Consider the following 15,549-nt stretch of genomic DNA (forward strand, 5'->3'; position numbering starts at 1 on the left):
GATGACCAGGTGGAATACCTCACAAACGTTATCCTTAATGGTGCAGAATGCTCCATTCCTTGCACTTCTTCTTTACCACACCTTGTGCCAGTCCCTTGGTGGACTGAGGCATGCCGTGAAACAATTCGCGCACAGAGATGTGCTCTCTGTGATTTTAACCATCATCCTACAATGGCAAACTGCATTCATTGTAAACAGATACGTAAAAAGTGTCATCGCATGCTTTGGGAGAGCAAAGAAGCTAGCTGGATTTTATTCACTAGTTCTTTTAACAGTTCCAACCTTTCCTCTGTCATGTGGGCCAACCTCCGATGGCTCTTGGGGCCCAAGATCCATTCGCTAATTTCTGGCCTTACAATGGCAGACGATGTTATTGTGGACCCTATTATTATCTCCAACACCTTGGGCTGCCATTTTGCGGAAGTTTCGAGCTCTTCCCACTATCACCCTGCCTCCCTCCTTTGGAAATGAGCATGGGAGTTCTTGGGCAATACTCTTCTCTTCTCAGAATTGGGAGTGTCACAATGCCGCCTTTACTATGAGAGTGCTAGATCATTCTCTCAGTTCATCCCAGCCCCTGCCCCACAGCCAGACGCTGTCCACATTCAGATGTTTCAACACGTTTCTCTTGCAGGCAAGCACTTTCTGCTTAACACGTACAACCACATCTGCGCAGAGAGCACATTTCCCAGACTTTGGTGTGAAGCCACCATCATACCCATACCCAAGCCCAGTAAGCAAAAAAAACCTTCCTTCTAGCTACCGCCCCTTCTCTCTCACCAGCTGCGTTTTCAAGGTGATGGAATGTATGATTCATGCCAAGCTGGTATTGTGGCTTGAGTCTCGTCAAATGCACAGTGTGGATTTCGAGCGTGGCGTTCTGCAGTTGACCATCTCATTTCTTTGTCCACCCATGTCATGAATGGTTTTGTGCGGAAATCCCAGACTGTGGCTGTGTTTTTCAATTTGGAGAAGGCCTACGACACGTGCTGGAGAACTGGTATCCTCTGTACTCTTTACATATGGGGCTTCTGTGGCTGTCTGCCCTGTTTCCTTCAGGAATTTTAAAAGACCGAGTTTTCAAGGCGTGTGTGGGTTCTGCCTTGTCAGACAACTTTATCCAGGAAAATGGTGTGCCTCACGGTTCCGTCCTGAGTGTTGTCCTCTTTGCTATCACCATTAACCCTATAATGGCCTGTCTCCCACCGGGCATCTCCGGCTGCCTTTTTGTTGACTATTTTGCCGTCTATTGCAGTTCTCCATGGACCTGTCTCACTGAGCGGCATCTTCAGCGATGTCTTGATCATCTTTACTCCTGGGGAATTGACAATGGCTTTCATTTTTCCACTGACAAAACTGTCTCTATGAATTTCTGGCGGCGCAAATGGTTTCTCCCACCATCTTTACATCTTGGTCCTGTTGCCCTTCCGTTCATTGAAACTATGAAATTCCTGGGGCTCTTGGTCCTCCCATGTGTCTTACCTGGCAGCCTGCTGCACACGGTTCCTCAATATCCTACATGTCCTCAATCGTACTTCCTGGGGTGCCGATCAAACCACCCTCCTCCATTTGTATAGGTCCCTTTCCCATTTGAAACTCGACTATAGGTGCGATGCTTATGTGTCTGCACATCCACTGCTCATACATCGTCTCAACACTATCCACCATTGTGGCATCCGTTTGGAAACTGGCACTTTTTGTACTAGCCCGGTTGAGAGTCTGTATGCTGATGCTGCTGAATGACCACTTTCTTACCTCCGTGACTTTCTCCTCAGCAGCTATGCATGCCATTTGTCTGCTGTCTGTGGCCACCCTTCCTATGCCTCCTTCTTTGATGATACCTTTGATCATCAGTATGGGGCACATCCCTCTTCTTTGTTACCCCTGGAGTCCTCTTTCGGCACTTGCTGCGGTGGCTTAACTTCCCACTACCTGCAACTTTCCCAGTGGGTGTGAACCCTTCCAAACCTTGGCTTCGTGAAGTGGCCCATGTTAACCTCGGCCTTCATTCCCTTCGTAAGAACACTACTTCTGCCTCGCTCTATCGCCTTCTGTTTTATGACCTTTGCATGGAACTTCGCAATAGTACCTTCATATACTCTGATGTCTCTCGGAATAACCGTGGGGTCAGGTGTGCCTTCATCATTGGCACCCATGTCTTTCGATTTCGGCTTCTAGCACACTTCTCAGTATTTACAGCTGAACTCTTCGCCCTGGATCTGGCCACGGAGTACATCCGGCAACACAGACTTTTCAATTGTGTCCTCTGCTCAGACTCACTCAGTGCCCTTCAAAGTTTATGTGCGCTGTACACCACCCATCCCTTAGTGCAACGGGTCCAGGAAAACTGCTACTTGCTCACTCTTCGTGGAGCCACTGTGATGTTTATGTGGGTTCCTGGTCATGTCGATCTGCCAGGAAATGAGGCTGCTGACACAGCTGCCAAGGCTGCAGTCCTCGTACCTCATTCTGCTAGTTCCTACATTCCCTCTGATGCTCTCTGTGTTGCCATCTGTCAGGAGATGGCGTCCCTTTGGCATCGCCAATGGTCTTCCCTTTATGGAATAAGCTCTGCCTTATTAAGCCTATCCTAGTGACTTGGACAACCTCCTCTCGGCACTCCCACTGGGAGGAGGTCATTTTAATTAGGCTGCATATTGGGCACTGCCTCTTTAGACATCATCATTTGATAAGTGGCACTACCCAACCACTTCGGAAACATTGTGCACAAGTTTTATCTGTGCCACTCCCTGACGGAATGCCCATTTTTTAACTGTTAACATTCCCACTTGGGTTTGCCATCTGAGTTATCAGCCATTTTAGCAAATGACACATGGGCTGTCGACTGTGTTTTACTTTTTATCCACCAAAGAAATATGGTGAAGGCCATTTAATTTTTAGTTTCTGAATGGTGTCTTTTTTAGCTTTCTCTCCATGTCCCTATTTTTAGCTGTTTTCTCTTATGTCATTTGGGACTGACGTGGAGTCATTTTTTAACTCCTCTCTGTCTTCATGTTCTATAGTTTTGACTTGGGTGAGTTTTTTTTTTTCGCCCTAAAGCAGAACACAACCAACCAACCAAAATATTTGCACAAATTCACTATGTCTTCTGTCACCTGGTTTATTTATTCTATACTGCTGCCATATATTTCTATTAAATAAATAGAAATATGGGCATGACAAATGTTCGATCTCATTACTCACATTCGACAGAACTGTAATGAGGAAATTGGTTAGCACAGTGTTGTAAGTCTGACATTTCTTAAATTCTATATAGTCAGTACTATATTATTATTATATTTTTTGTTTTATGCATGTTGTAATATTGACTCACTAAGGATGTCTGCTTAGATGTAAGAGAGAGTTTGAAGGTGAAGTAAATGCATAAATAAAAATAAGTGGTGTTTATCCTTGGAAAATTTATATTTAGAATACTTATTTATTGACATACTTGTGGTAAGAAAATCATTTGATGGATACTGTCATGGAGTTTTGTTCGTATTTGGATGAAATATTTCAAATAATGCTCTCTGAGTTACAGAAAGAGACCTCCTATATATTCTATAAAATATAATTTATTTCGTTGTTCGCATTTTAAGAAGACATTCCTACAGTTCTATTGTGAGTGAATCATATAGAAACTGGAAATGACAAAGTTTAATTTTGAAGAGAGATTTTTCATTACAAATATACTAAGAATATGTTCTATGTTTACATTCTACAGCATCTACAGAAAACTTGTGTGTGAGGGGTGCAGCTTATCAGCGAACTTGTGCTGATATTTCTATGCATATACTATTTCAATATTTTATGAAGAGAGAAAACCACTTCCAACAAAATGAAGACTGCAAAAAGAATGGTGAGTAGGCTCACTAGCTTTTCTGAGACTACTTAAGTGACAGATCTGTACTTAGGATTTTTGAGTAGTTTATTTCTATTTCTGTACTGCACAAGTCAGTGTGTGACAGAGGGTGTATCAAAATCATTTACCCATCCATGTTTCATTTGTGAATGACACACGGAAAGAAAGTAAACCTCTGTGGGTACAAGGAATTCTCTAATTTTTCTTGTGATCATTGCACATATAAGTTGCAGGAAGTAATTTGTTTATTGACTCATTTTGGAATATAAAATATGATTTATTTTTCTGTAATGAGTTATATAAGTTTAAGAAAAAAAAAATTACAAATGTAACCTGACTGCTCCGTATCAATGTACTTTAAAAATGGATCACCCTCAGTCTTGATTGCAAAAACATTTATTTCAATGGTAACCAGTTTGTCAGTATTTTATCAACCTGAGACCCTCATACCTTGATGGTAGGTGGTATGAAGGTGGTATGAAGTTCTGAGGATGGTCAAATACTGACCAAAACTGATTACCATCGAAATAAATGTTTTTGTGATCAAGACTGTTTGTAATCCATTTGTAAAGTACTTTTAGCCAGACTGTTGTTTCTTCACAAGAACTGTTCTCAAACATTACTCACACCGCAATGACTGAAGCTGTTGTTCATGTGGACCCAGTATTTTTTTCATTTGATAATTATACCAATGACTGTATTTAAGTTATTTTAGAGTGAAATATGCAAAAATACAGGGAACATGTTAGTTGTTAGTAAAATGGTAATCATAAAATTTTGCACATTCCCTTGTTTCCAAAACTGATGAGAGACATTGTGAACACTGGATAACTTAACAAAGAGTTACACCGTTTGTGTATCTAGTCATTAAATTAGCAAACAGTATTTTACATTTGAGGCTTTCATTTTCAGAACTTAGAGGAAAATGTGTTTGTCAGATGAGTGACCCAGACATTTAGACATGTGAAGATGTCTGTATGTGTGGATGGATATGTGCATGTGTGCGAGTGTATACCTGTCCTTTTTTCCCTCTAAGGTAAGTTTTTCCGCTCCCGGGATTGGAATGACTCCTTACCCTCTCCCTTAAAACCCACTTCCTTTCGTCTTCCCCTCTCCTTCCCTCTTTCCTGATGAGGCAACAGTTTGTTGCGAAAGCTTGAATTTTGTGTGTATGTTTGTGTTTGTTTTTGTGTCTATCGACCTGCCAGCACTTTCATTCGGTAAGTCACTAACAGTCGCTGTTGTACGTGGTGGAACAGGCGTACCCAATGTATCCGGACTGGAAAGCTTTGTTGATCGTGACATCATAGCATACCGAACATATCATGTTACTGAAAATGCTAATAAAGACTTTGGCAAATCAACATATATGTCATCCTCACCCTTTTCCTTGTATACACGTAATAGACGTAAATTATCTGTTAATGAAACTGTTTTTATATGGATTAAAGGTAAAGGTACTTGTGAATATGTTAAATTTGTAGGACTTGTGACTTACCGAACGAAAGTGCTGGCAGGTCGATAGACACAAAAACAAACACAAACATACACACAAAATTTTAGCTTTCGCAACCAACGGTTGCCTCATCAGGAAAGAGGGAAGGAGAGGGAAAGATGAAAGGATGTGGGTTTTAAGGGAGAGGGTAAGGAGTCATTCCAATCCCGGGAGCGGAAAGACTTACCTTAGGGGGAAAAAAGGACAGGTATACACTCGCGCACACACACACACACACACACTTACACACAGTCCCTATACCAGTTCCACACTGAACAATCCATTGCCCTCACCCACCTAATCCTTCACCTACACATCAACTCAGCCAATGAACACACCCGTCAACTCCTATCCTTAATAAAAGTCCTCAATCTTTCCTCTCCCGCATCCATGCCAGCTGTTCAAAGCATCCTCCTACAGGCCAACCACAAATTAGAACAGCATGCCACCCTCCACCTCAAAAAATTATCCAATCTCCTGGTTTCCCACCTCTGGAAAGGCAACTCACTCACCCTTCACAAGCTTTCCAGCAAACCTCAACCTCATCTCATTGCACACAAACCCAGTCTCTCCCATCTACTCAATCTCCCACATCCAGCTCCACTCCCTCCAAAACCTCAAAATTCCAATCAACGCAATCTGGAACCACAACACCCCAATTCAGTAGTTAACCTTTCCTCCAAACCTCTCTCCCAATCCGAAACCTCTGTCCTATCCAAAGGCCTCACCTTCAGCCCCACTCCCAGATTCAACCAAACAGCCCTCGTCAAAGATTTACTGTCCTACACTCTTACTCTCTGCTGGAAATATCACTTTGCCATGAAGAAAAATGATCTTAATCCTACTCCTAATGATCCAACTCCCCAAGACACTATCCAAATTGAACCCTGCCTGGAACAGTTCCGTCCTCTGTCACAGCGGGACCCGCCTCCTCTTCCTCAAAATCACCCTCTCCAAACCTTCCACGAATTTCTGACTTCCAGCCTTGCTTCTCAATCCTTCTTAAAAAACCTTAATCCTACTCCCAACATCACCACTGCTGAAGCCCAAGCTATCCGTGATCTGAAGGCGGACCGATCCATCGTCATTCTTCCGGCGGACAAGGGTTCCACGACCGTGGTACTTGATCGTCAGGAGTATGTGGCTGAGGGACTGCGTCAGCTTTCAGACAACACCACATACAAAGTTTGCCAAGGTAATCCCATTCCTGATGTCCAGGCGGAGCTTCAAGAAATCCTCAGAACCTTAGGCCCCCTACAAAACCTTTCACCTGACTCCATCAACCTCCTGACCCCACCGACACCCCGCACCCCTACCTTCTACCTTCTTCCTAAAATTCACAAACCCAATCATCCCGGCCGCCCCATTGTAGCTGGTTACCAAGCCCCCACAGAATGTATCTCTGCCTACGTAGATCAACACCTTCAACCCATTACATGCAGTCTCCCATCCTTCATCAAAGACACCAACCACTTTCTCGAATGCTTGGAATCCTTACCCAATCTATTACTCCCAGAAACCATCCTAGTAACCATTGATGCCACTTCCTTATACACAAATATTCCGCACGTCCAGGGCCTTGCTGCGATGGAGCACTTCCTTTCACGCCGATCACCTGCCACCCTACCTAAAACCTCTTTCCTCATTACCTTAGCCAGCTTCATCCTGACCCACAACTTCTTCACTTTTGAAGGCCAGACATACCAACAATTAAAGGGAACAGCCATGGGTACCAGGATGGCCCCCTCGTACGCCAACCTATTCATGGGTCGCTTAGAGGAAGCCTTCTTGGTTACCCAGGCCTGCCAACCCAAAGTTTGGTACAGATTTATTGATGACATCTTCATGATCTGGACTCACAGTGAAGAAGAACTCCAGAATTTCCTCTCCAACCTCAACTCCTTTGGTTCCATCAGATTCACCTGGTCCTACTCCAAATCCCATGCCACTTTCCTTGACGTTGACCTCCATCTGTCCAATGGCCAGCTTCACACGTCCGTCCACATCAAACCCACCAACAAGCAACAGTACCTCCATTATGACAGCTGCCACCCATTCCACATCAAACGGTCCCTTCCCTACAGCCTAGGTCTTCGTGGCAAACGAATCTGCTCCAGTCCGGAATCCCTGAACCATTACACCAACAACCTGAAAACAGCTTTCACATCCCGCAACTACCTTCCCGACCTGGTACAGAAGCAAATAACCAGAGCCACTTCCTCATCCCCTCAAACCCAGAACCTCCCACAGAAGAACCACAAAAGTGCCCCACTTGTGACAGGATACTTTCCGGGACTGGATCAGACTCTGAATGTGGCTCTCCAGCAGGGATACGACTTCCTCAAATCCTGCCCTGAAATGAGATCCATCCTTCATGAAATCCTCCCCACTCCACCAAGAGTGTCTTTCCACCGTCCACCTAACCTTCGTAACCTCTTGGTTCATCCCTATGAAATCCCCAAACCACCTTACTTACCCTCTGGCTCCTACCCTCGTAACCGCCCCCGGTGTAAAACCTGTCCAATGCACCCTCCCACCACCACCTAATCCAGTCCTGTAACCCAGAAGGTGTACATGATCAAAAGCAGAGCCACGTGTGAAAGCACCCACGTGATTTACCAACTGACCTGCCTACACTGTGAAGCTTTCTATGTGGGAATGACCAGCAACAAACTGTCCATTCGCATGAATGGACACAGGCAGACAGTGTTTGTTGGTAATGAGGATCACCCTGTGGCTAAAAATGCCTTGGTGCATGGCCAGCACATCTTGGCACAGTGTTACACCATCTGGGTTATCTGGATATTTCCCACTAACACCAACCTGTCAGAACTCCGGAGATGGGAACTTGCCCTTCAGTATATCCTCTCTTCTCGTTATCCGCCAGGCCTCAATCCCCGCTAATTTCAATTTGCCGCCGCTCATACCTCACCTGTCTTTCAACAACATCTTTGCCTCTGTACTTCCGCCTCGACTGACATCTCTGCCCAAACTCTTTGCCTTTACAAATGTCTGCTTGTGCCTGTGTATGTGCGGATGGATATGTGTGTGTGTGTGTGTGTGTGTGTGTGTGTGTGTGCGAGTGTATACCTGTCCCTTTTTCCCCCTAAGGTAGGTCTTTCCGCTCCCGGGATTGGAATGACTCCTTACCTTCTCCCTTAAAACCCACATCCTTTCGTCTTTCCCTCTCCTTCCCTCTTTCCTGATGAAGCAACCGTTTGTTGCAAAAGCTTGAATTTTGTGTGTATGTTTGTGTTTGTTTGTGTGTCTATCGACCTGCCAGCACTTTCGTTTGGTAAGTCACAAATGGCATAATGCAATCAGAGTTCATTCCAAGGGGAACAACAGTAAACAGTGAATTTTACTGTGGTGTGCTGCAAAGGTTGCAAAACAATGTAAAAAGAATGAGACCAGAAAAATGGGCTAATGGCTTTCTTCTTCATCATGGCAACTTGCTGTGCTACACTCTGCTTCTGATTCATGAGCTTTTGACCAGAAAAAGTGTTCCTGCCTGTCCACATCCACCTTACTCACCATGGCCCACTCTCTCAATGGTTATTGACATTAACCACCTATAAAATGATAGATGTTATTGCAGTGATTGGTATTGCAAACTCCGATGATTTGATTTTGGAATAGTTTTTGGTGACCTTATCGTCTTTAATTACATAGATTGAATTAAAATGTCAGAAATATTTTAAAGTGTATTTTTGGAGTGAGCCTGTACCATATGTTGTCAGCCCCCAATACACTCATTGTAAGAAACTGTTTAAAGATTTTCAGCTGCACAATATGAGTGTAGCTATCAGTCCATTTTGCACATAATGTTAAACAAGAGTAATTACTTCACAAAGAGCTGTGTTCATCATCATAGAATAAGATGCAGGTTTAACTTATATGTACTTAGAAAAATTAAACAAATTATTCAAAACCATATCTTTTACTAATGAATTAGATTGTTTGATAAATTTGACCAAGGCAAAGAACAATATAACTAAGACTAACATTTTTAAAAAAGGCAGTTAAATAATACATAGTATACAACAAAGGATGTTCTGTCCAAATGTGTGTCAATATCAGTGTGATTTTACCAGCAGAGAGGTGACAATTATTTCATCAACTACTCTTTCACACAAATTTACAGTTCCAGAGCTAAATCAATGACCTTCAATAATTCCCTCCCTCAGAGCGCTTCATCTATTTTCTGAGTACGTGCTTGGTCACCATGAGGCCGCAACCCTTGCAATGCTTCTTCCCTTTCTATGCTACAAATCTAACTTTCTACTGTATCAACAAAAATAATCAGTTTTTGAAAATGTAATGTAATCAGATAGATAAAACATATAATCAACAAGCAACGATTTGAGAACACACAAGTAAAAGTTTTACAGTTTGCAAGGTTTTGAAGCCAGTAGCTCCCTCTTCCAAGCAATAGGTTGAAGGGGAAGGAAAAGGATTTGTGAGGTTTAAAGAAAGGGATGCATTTCGGAAAAGTCACCCAGAACACCAGGTCAGGGGAGACTGATCAGTCTTCCCTTTTCATTCTGTCCTGTAAGTCTCCCATGACCTGGGGTTCTGGGTGACTTTTACGAACTCTACTTTTTTCCTAAAACACACCAGCCCTTCTCCTTCACCCTTCTTCTTTCCCCTTCAAATCTTCTGCTAGTAGAAGGAGCCAGTGGCTTCGGAAGGTTGCAAACTGTAACACCATATAAATGGGTATTCTCCTGCAGTAACTTGGTGAGTATATTTTTTTATCTGTCCAATTTCATTTACCAACCTTCTACTTTTCATTTTTCCTCTCTGTCTTTCCATTGGATTTTCTTCTTGGTGCCGATTGTGCTTGGATCTGATTTGTGATTTCGGACACTTGTTTTCTTCCACTCCAGCACTACAACTTTTCATTCTTAACTGTATTGTACCCTTGTTGGATTTGACTTGCTACTCCTTTCCTGAATTTCACAGGAGTGCAGATCGTGCAGGGAAGGTTGCTCAGAGGGCCTGTATTCTACCTTTTGTGCCTTTCTCCCTTTGCACCCTTCCTTTTTTGCAAAAGTACTGCATCTAAAACCCAGCACAGTAGCCATTACATTGAGGGTGGGAGGGAGGGAGGGGGAGTGTTCACCAAGAACCTGCATGGTGGTAGCCCTCTGAGTCACCTAAGCTGGAAACTCCTTACTACACAAGCCAAGGAGTATGTTCCCAATGTGAAATGAAATGCTCCACCGCCTATGAGGTGCTTCAGATGTTTACACGGTGGGCATATGTCATCCTGCTGCAAGGCAGATCCAAAATGCAGCAACTGTGGACGATCACCCCATGAAGGTAGTCCTTGGGAACATCCAATTTTGTGCATCTACTGTGTGGAGCATCACCCTCCCTGTTCACGAGTTTGTCCAGTTTTCAAGAAAGAACAGAAGACCCAGGTCCACAAATCTATTGATTGTCTGTCATATATTGAGGGACAGAAGAAATATAAACACCTACATCCTGTGGGAATGGTGATCAGTTAGGCCAACACCATGACCATCAAACCCTTCTACCTCTACATTCTCCAAAACAGTTCTGTCACCACTCTCCTCTCCTTTGGTTTCCATGGTGCATTCTTCGGGAACCACTTGCTGCTTCTTCAGCATCTCTCTCTCCCCAGCAACCACCAGACAGAAGCCCGATACCAAACAGTACCTGAAGGAGCCTCAGTCTGTGGGTTCCAGGGCTTTTCACTTTTCATCTGCCCCTGCACTCAGTGTAGGTAGCCCCTTGAATGAACCTCGCCCACCAGCAGTTACAAAGTAAAAGAATAAGAAGAAAGAAGAAGAAGAAGGAAACTGGAGGGGTTTGTACTTTAGCTTGTAAAGATGTTGTCTGTGTATGGATTCCCCTTTGTACCTCAGTGGAGACAGTAATAAATGGCCTATGCCATTGCCCTTGCTGCAATGGTAACACCAGTTCCTATCCGATCACTGAAATTAAGTGCTGTCAGGCTGTGCTAGCACTTGGATGGGTGACCAACCTGCGTGCTGAGTGCTGTTGGCAAGTGGGGTGCATTGAGCTCTTGTGTGGCAAGCCCGTCCATATCTGCATCCAGTGACACTTATGGCCTGAGGATGACACGGCAGCTGGTTGGCTTGTTATCTAATCAATTGCAGTAAGAAGGAATGCTGGGAGCACTATGTCTGCTCATGGGGGATGTATGACTTCTTCTCAGGTGCGGGCCAAGCTCCAGTTTCTTAAGGACTGCCAAAGATCAACAGCTAGTCTGGGTCTTATCCTACAGGGTGATGTTTGTACCGATTCATTGGTTCTTGCAGAACACCTTGCGACAGCATCAGCATCGTCTTCCTATACAGCTATCTTTCTACTGCAGAAGTGATGAGTTGAAGAGATCCCCTTATGTTTGATTCCCCACCGAGCTGAATCTTGTAATGAACCCTTCACTGACTGGGAACTATTTCGGACTCTTTCCTCATGCTACGACACAGCCCCAGGCCCTGACTCAGTTCACAATCAGATGATCTAACACCTGAATGTTCCCCAAAGACAGCATCTCCTCAGAGTCTTCAACAGTATCTCACTCGAAAGTGCATTTCCCTCACAGTGATGAAAGACTATAGTTGTCCTAATCCTTAAGCCAGGAAAAAACCCAACATCTCTCGACAGTTTTTGACTGATTAACATGAACAACGTACTCTGTAAGCTGCTTGAAAGGATGGTTGCCCAGAGATTACGCTGGGTTCTCAAGACTCTGGTCCTTTTTTTCCAGCAGGGACAGTCCACAACCAACCACCTACTTAAGTTGGAAGCAGCAGTCCGACAGGATTTTTCTAACCGCCAACATCTTATTGGAATCTTTTCTATCTGCATAAGGTGTACAACACTGCTTGGTGTCATCACATTTTACTTACCCTCTGTGACTGGTGATTTTGAGGCTCCCTACCAATTTTTGTTCATCAAATTGCATCCCACTGATTGTTCCAGATTAGAATTGGTGCCTTACTCAGCTCCCTATGGGCCTAGGAGAATGGCACCACACAGAGCTCTGTCTTAGAGTGCCACTCTCTTCCTCATCATGATCAATGGGATAGTGACCTCTGTGTTAGGCTGCTGGTTATCCCTGCATTGTACGTTGCTGATTTTTGCATTTGGTACAGCTCCCACTCAGTTGCCACAACTGAATGCCGTATAAAAGGTGCTGTCCAGTCTTCCTCTGAAATGGCTATTTCCCATGGTTTCCAGTTCTCTTCTACAAAAACGCTTGTCATGTATTTCTGCTGTCAAAACACACTCCATCCTAACCTGGAACTCTACTTGGATAGCCAGTCCCTGGACATTGTAGCACACTCCCATTTCTTAGGCTCCCATTTCGATGAAAAGCTCACTTGGCTGTGGTTGCCAGGTTTATGGCTTGGCAGCTCCATCAGCTTTGGGACTTTTAGGGTGCTGAAGCAGGGATCTTCCTTCATCAGATTTGATGGTACGAGCTTCTAGTGTCCTATGCAATTGCCATATGACAATTCCCTTATCATTTCATGTATCCCATTCTCTTTGCATACAAGGGCTGTCATCCTCCTGATATTCACTCTGAGGTGGGATTCCCAGTTGGAATGTGTGTCATTTCCTTTTGCCAAGGTTTCCATCTCCTCTCCCTGGACTGTACTCCCTGTGTTTTCTTGTGCAATCCACTTTAGATTGTGCTCAGGCCACAGATTAGGACCAATCTCTTCACAAAGCCCTGATGTCTCAGCCGCCTCCATATGCTTACGGTGTCTGTTGTGTCCAGGCTTTCAAGAGTTTCAAGGTGCTATCATCTTTTACACCAATGGCTCCAAAACTGTGGGTCAGACAGAATATGGTTTTACATCTCCTACAAGTGTGGAACAACATTTTCTGCCAGGAACGCATAATATGTTTACAGCAGAGCTGACAGCTGTTAGCAGAGCCCTTCATTTTATTTAACAGTCCCTTGACCATGTTTTAATATGTATTGATTCAGTATGCAATCTCGAGGCTTCTGACCAATGCTATTCTTGCCACCCTTTGGTCTCTGGTATACAGGTCCCTCTAGATGATCTTCGTTATGCTGCCTTCTCAGTTGCCTTTCTTTGGGTTCCAAGTCATGGGTATCCTGGGGAGTGAACTGGCCAACCGTTTGGCTGAAGGAGCACTTACTTGCTCCTTGTTTGCTGTTCTGATCCCGGATGCGCATTTGTGAATGCATGTGAGATCTCTGCTCGCTCAGAAGGTAATGACATCTGGTGGGCTACTGTCACATCTCATAAGCTCTGCACAATCAAGGGGAGTATTGCAGCGTGGTACTCTTCCTTCTGCTTCTCCCAGAAGGAATACACAGTCCTTTGTCATCTCCACATCTGTCATACCAGGTTAACCCATAGTTTTATTTTGTGTAATGAGCTACCCCCCACATTGTGATTGTAGAGCCTCACAGGAAGTAGCTCATATCTTGGTCGAATGCCCTGCCACCCTTTGTGGACCTCCATGGTACGTATGGACTACTAGATTCAGTGCCTCTAATATTGGTGGACTATTCATGGATGCTTAACCTGATTCACAGCTTTCTCTGTGAAAGTAATTTTTATTTTCAGCAATAAGATTTTAATCTACCACCAGAGTAGGGCAGGTCAGTTGGGAATGGTACGTCTCCCACTGTATGCTAGATCTAAAGGTTCCCAAACCCTACTACCTTGGCCAGGCTGTCCTTCAATCCCTCTTTTACTATGATTTAATTGCTTTTAGCATTTGCTTTTTTTCTATTATAGGTGTCGCACTCTGTTGAATAGTGGGCACTCTTGACTATAAAGTATCAGGGGTGGGACTGCTGTGAGTGGGATGGTTCCTGTCATCTGCAGGCCCCTGGAGGTACCCATTTGCTGTCTTTCCTGTTTCCTTAATCTTGCTTTTGTTATTGTTAGTACAAAAGATGTCAATTATGTTTTTAGGCTTCTCACTTTTACTGTTATGAATCTCTTGACTAGATCAGAAAATGTTCTTGGTGGATGCACCACTCTTGGATCGAGGGCCTGATGACGTTGCTGTTTGGTCCCTTACCCTTCCTCTCCTCGCCCCAAATTAACAAACCAACCAACCTACCCTCAGTAACATTCGGTTTTCAGTTAACACTCTGTTTTCATTGTATGTGATCATACTCAATCGCTGTGGTAATACTTGATGAATCGGGGTATACAGCATAAGCTTTCCCCATAGAAAATATGGAAAATCTACAGTTAAAACACTTGCCAGGCCCATTAGTGCTACTACATTGTGATGAGTGTATACATGGAGTCTGTGTTTCCTTAGCCATATGGCTGGGCCACTCAGTGAGTGCTCACCCTCAGTAGGTGTGCACCGTGTGATACTGAGTGCAGAAACTACCGGCCACGTGCTTCCACAATGCGTGCGATGTGAGTGATGGGAAGCATCAGAAAATGCTCATGTGGATGCAGTGCTCCACCATCTATGGGTACTGGAACACTGTTGGCATATTCTTTAGTCCAAATAGTACTCTGTGGTAATGGTAATGATGCAATGGAATGGTAAACAAGGTTTTAGGTCAATCCTCTGTTGCTACTTCCAAGTGATGGTACCTGCTTCACAAATCCATAGTTGTAAAATATTGACTGCTCCAGGCTGTCTAAAGTTTCTTGATATTCAGCATTAAGTTTGCATTCATAACCGTGGACTGATTTAAATGCCAACAGTGACAATAAAATCAATATGCCTTACTCCCTTCCATGCTTTTCTTGGTTACAGTTATCACTGGTGCCACTAAAGGGCCAGTACTTTCTTCTATAAATCAGTCAAGTAGGGTAAAAAATCCTGTAATGTTCAGATACCATATTAATAGTGAGCTGCTTGACACAGTTGCACCATTTAAACATCTAGGCTTACATTTACACAGTGACTTGAGATGGAACAAACACATAAGTTTGGTTGTAGTGAAAGTGAATGGTTGACTTCAGTTTATTGGGAGGATTCTAGGAAAATGCAGGTCATCTATAAAGGAGACTGTACAGAGCACTTGTCACCCTTTTGTGAGTACTGCTCAAGTGTTTGGAATCTCCACCAGGTCTAATTAAAGAAAGACATTGAAGCAATTCAGAATTGTGTGCTGGTAGATTCATTATCAGTAGGTTTGATCCATACATCAGTATTGTAGAAATGCACCGTGAACTGA

At 43.8% G+C, this 15,549-nt stretch overlaps 1 protein-coding gene across 2 annotated transcripts in view; it reads left to right on the forward strand.

Annotated features, from left to right (window-relative positions):
* LOC126413340 (S-phase kinase-associated protein 2-like) overlaps positions 1–15,549 on the forward strand; it is a 191,114-nt gene that overhangs the window by 25,499 nt on the left and 150,066 nt on the right. For both annotated transcript variants that reach the window (XM_050083251.1, XM_050083250.1), the window contains exon 2: positions 3,725–3,859. In XM_050083251.1, the coding sequence (XP_049939208.1) occupies positions 3,839–3,859 (21 nt within the window). In that variant the 5' untranslated portion in view covers positions 3,725–3,838. The remainder of the gene's footprint in view (positions 1–3,724; positions 3,860–15,549) is intronic.

Source organism: Schistocerca serialis, chromosome 7 (genome assembly GCF_023864345.2).
Source record: "Schistocerca serialis cubense isolate TAMUIC-IGC-003099 chromosome 7, iqSchSeri2.2, whole genome shotgun sequence".
NCBI lineage: Eukaryota > Metazoa > Arthropoda > Insecta > Orthoptera > Acrididae > Schistocerca > Schistocerca serialis.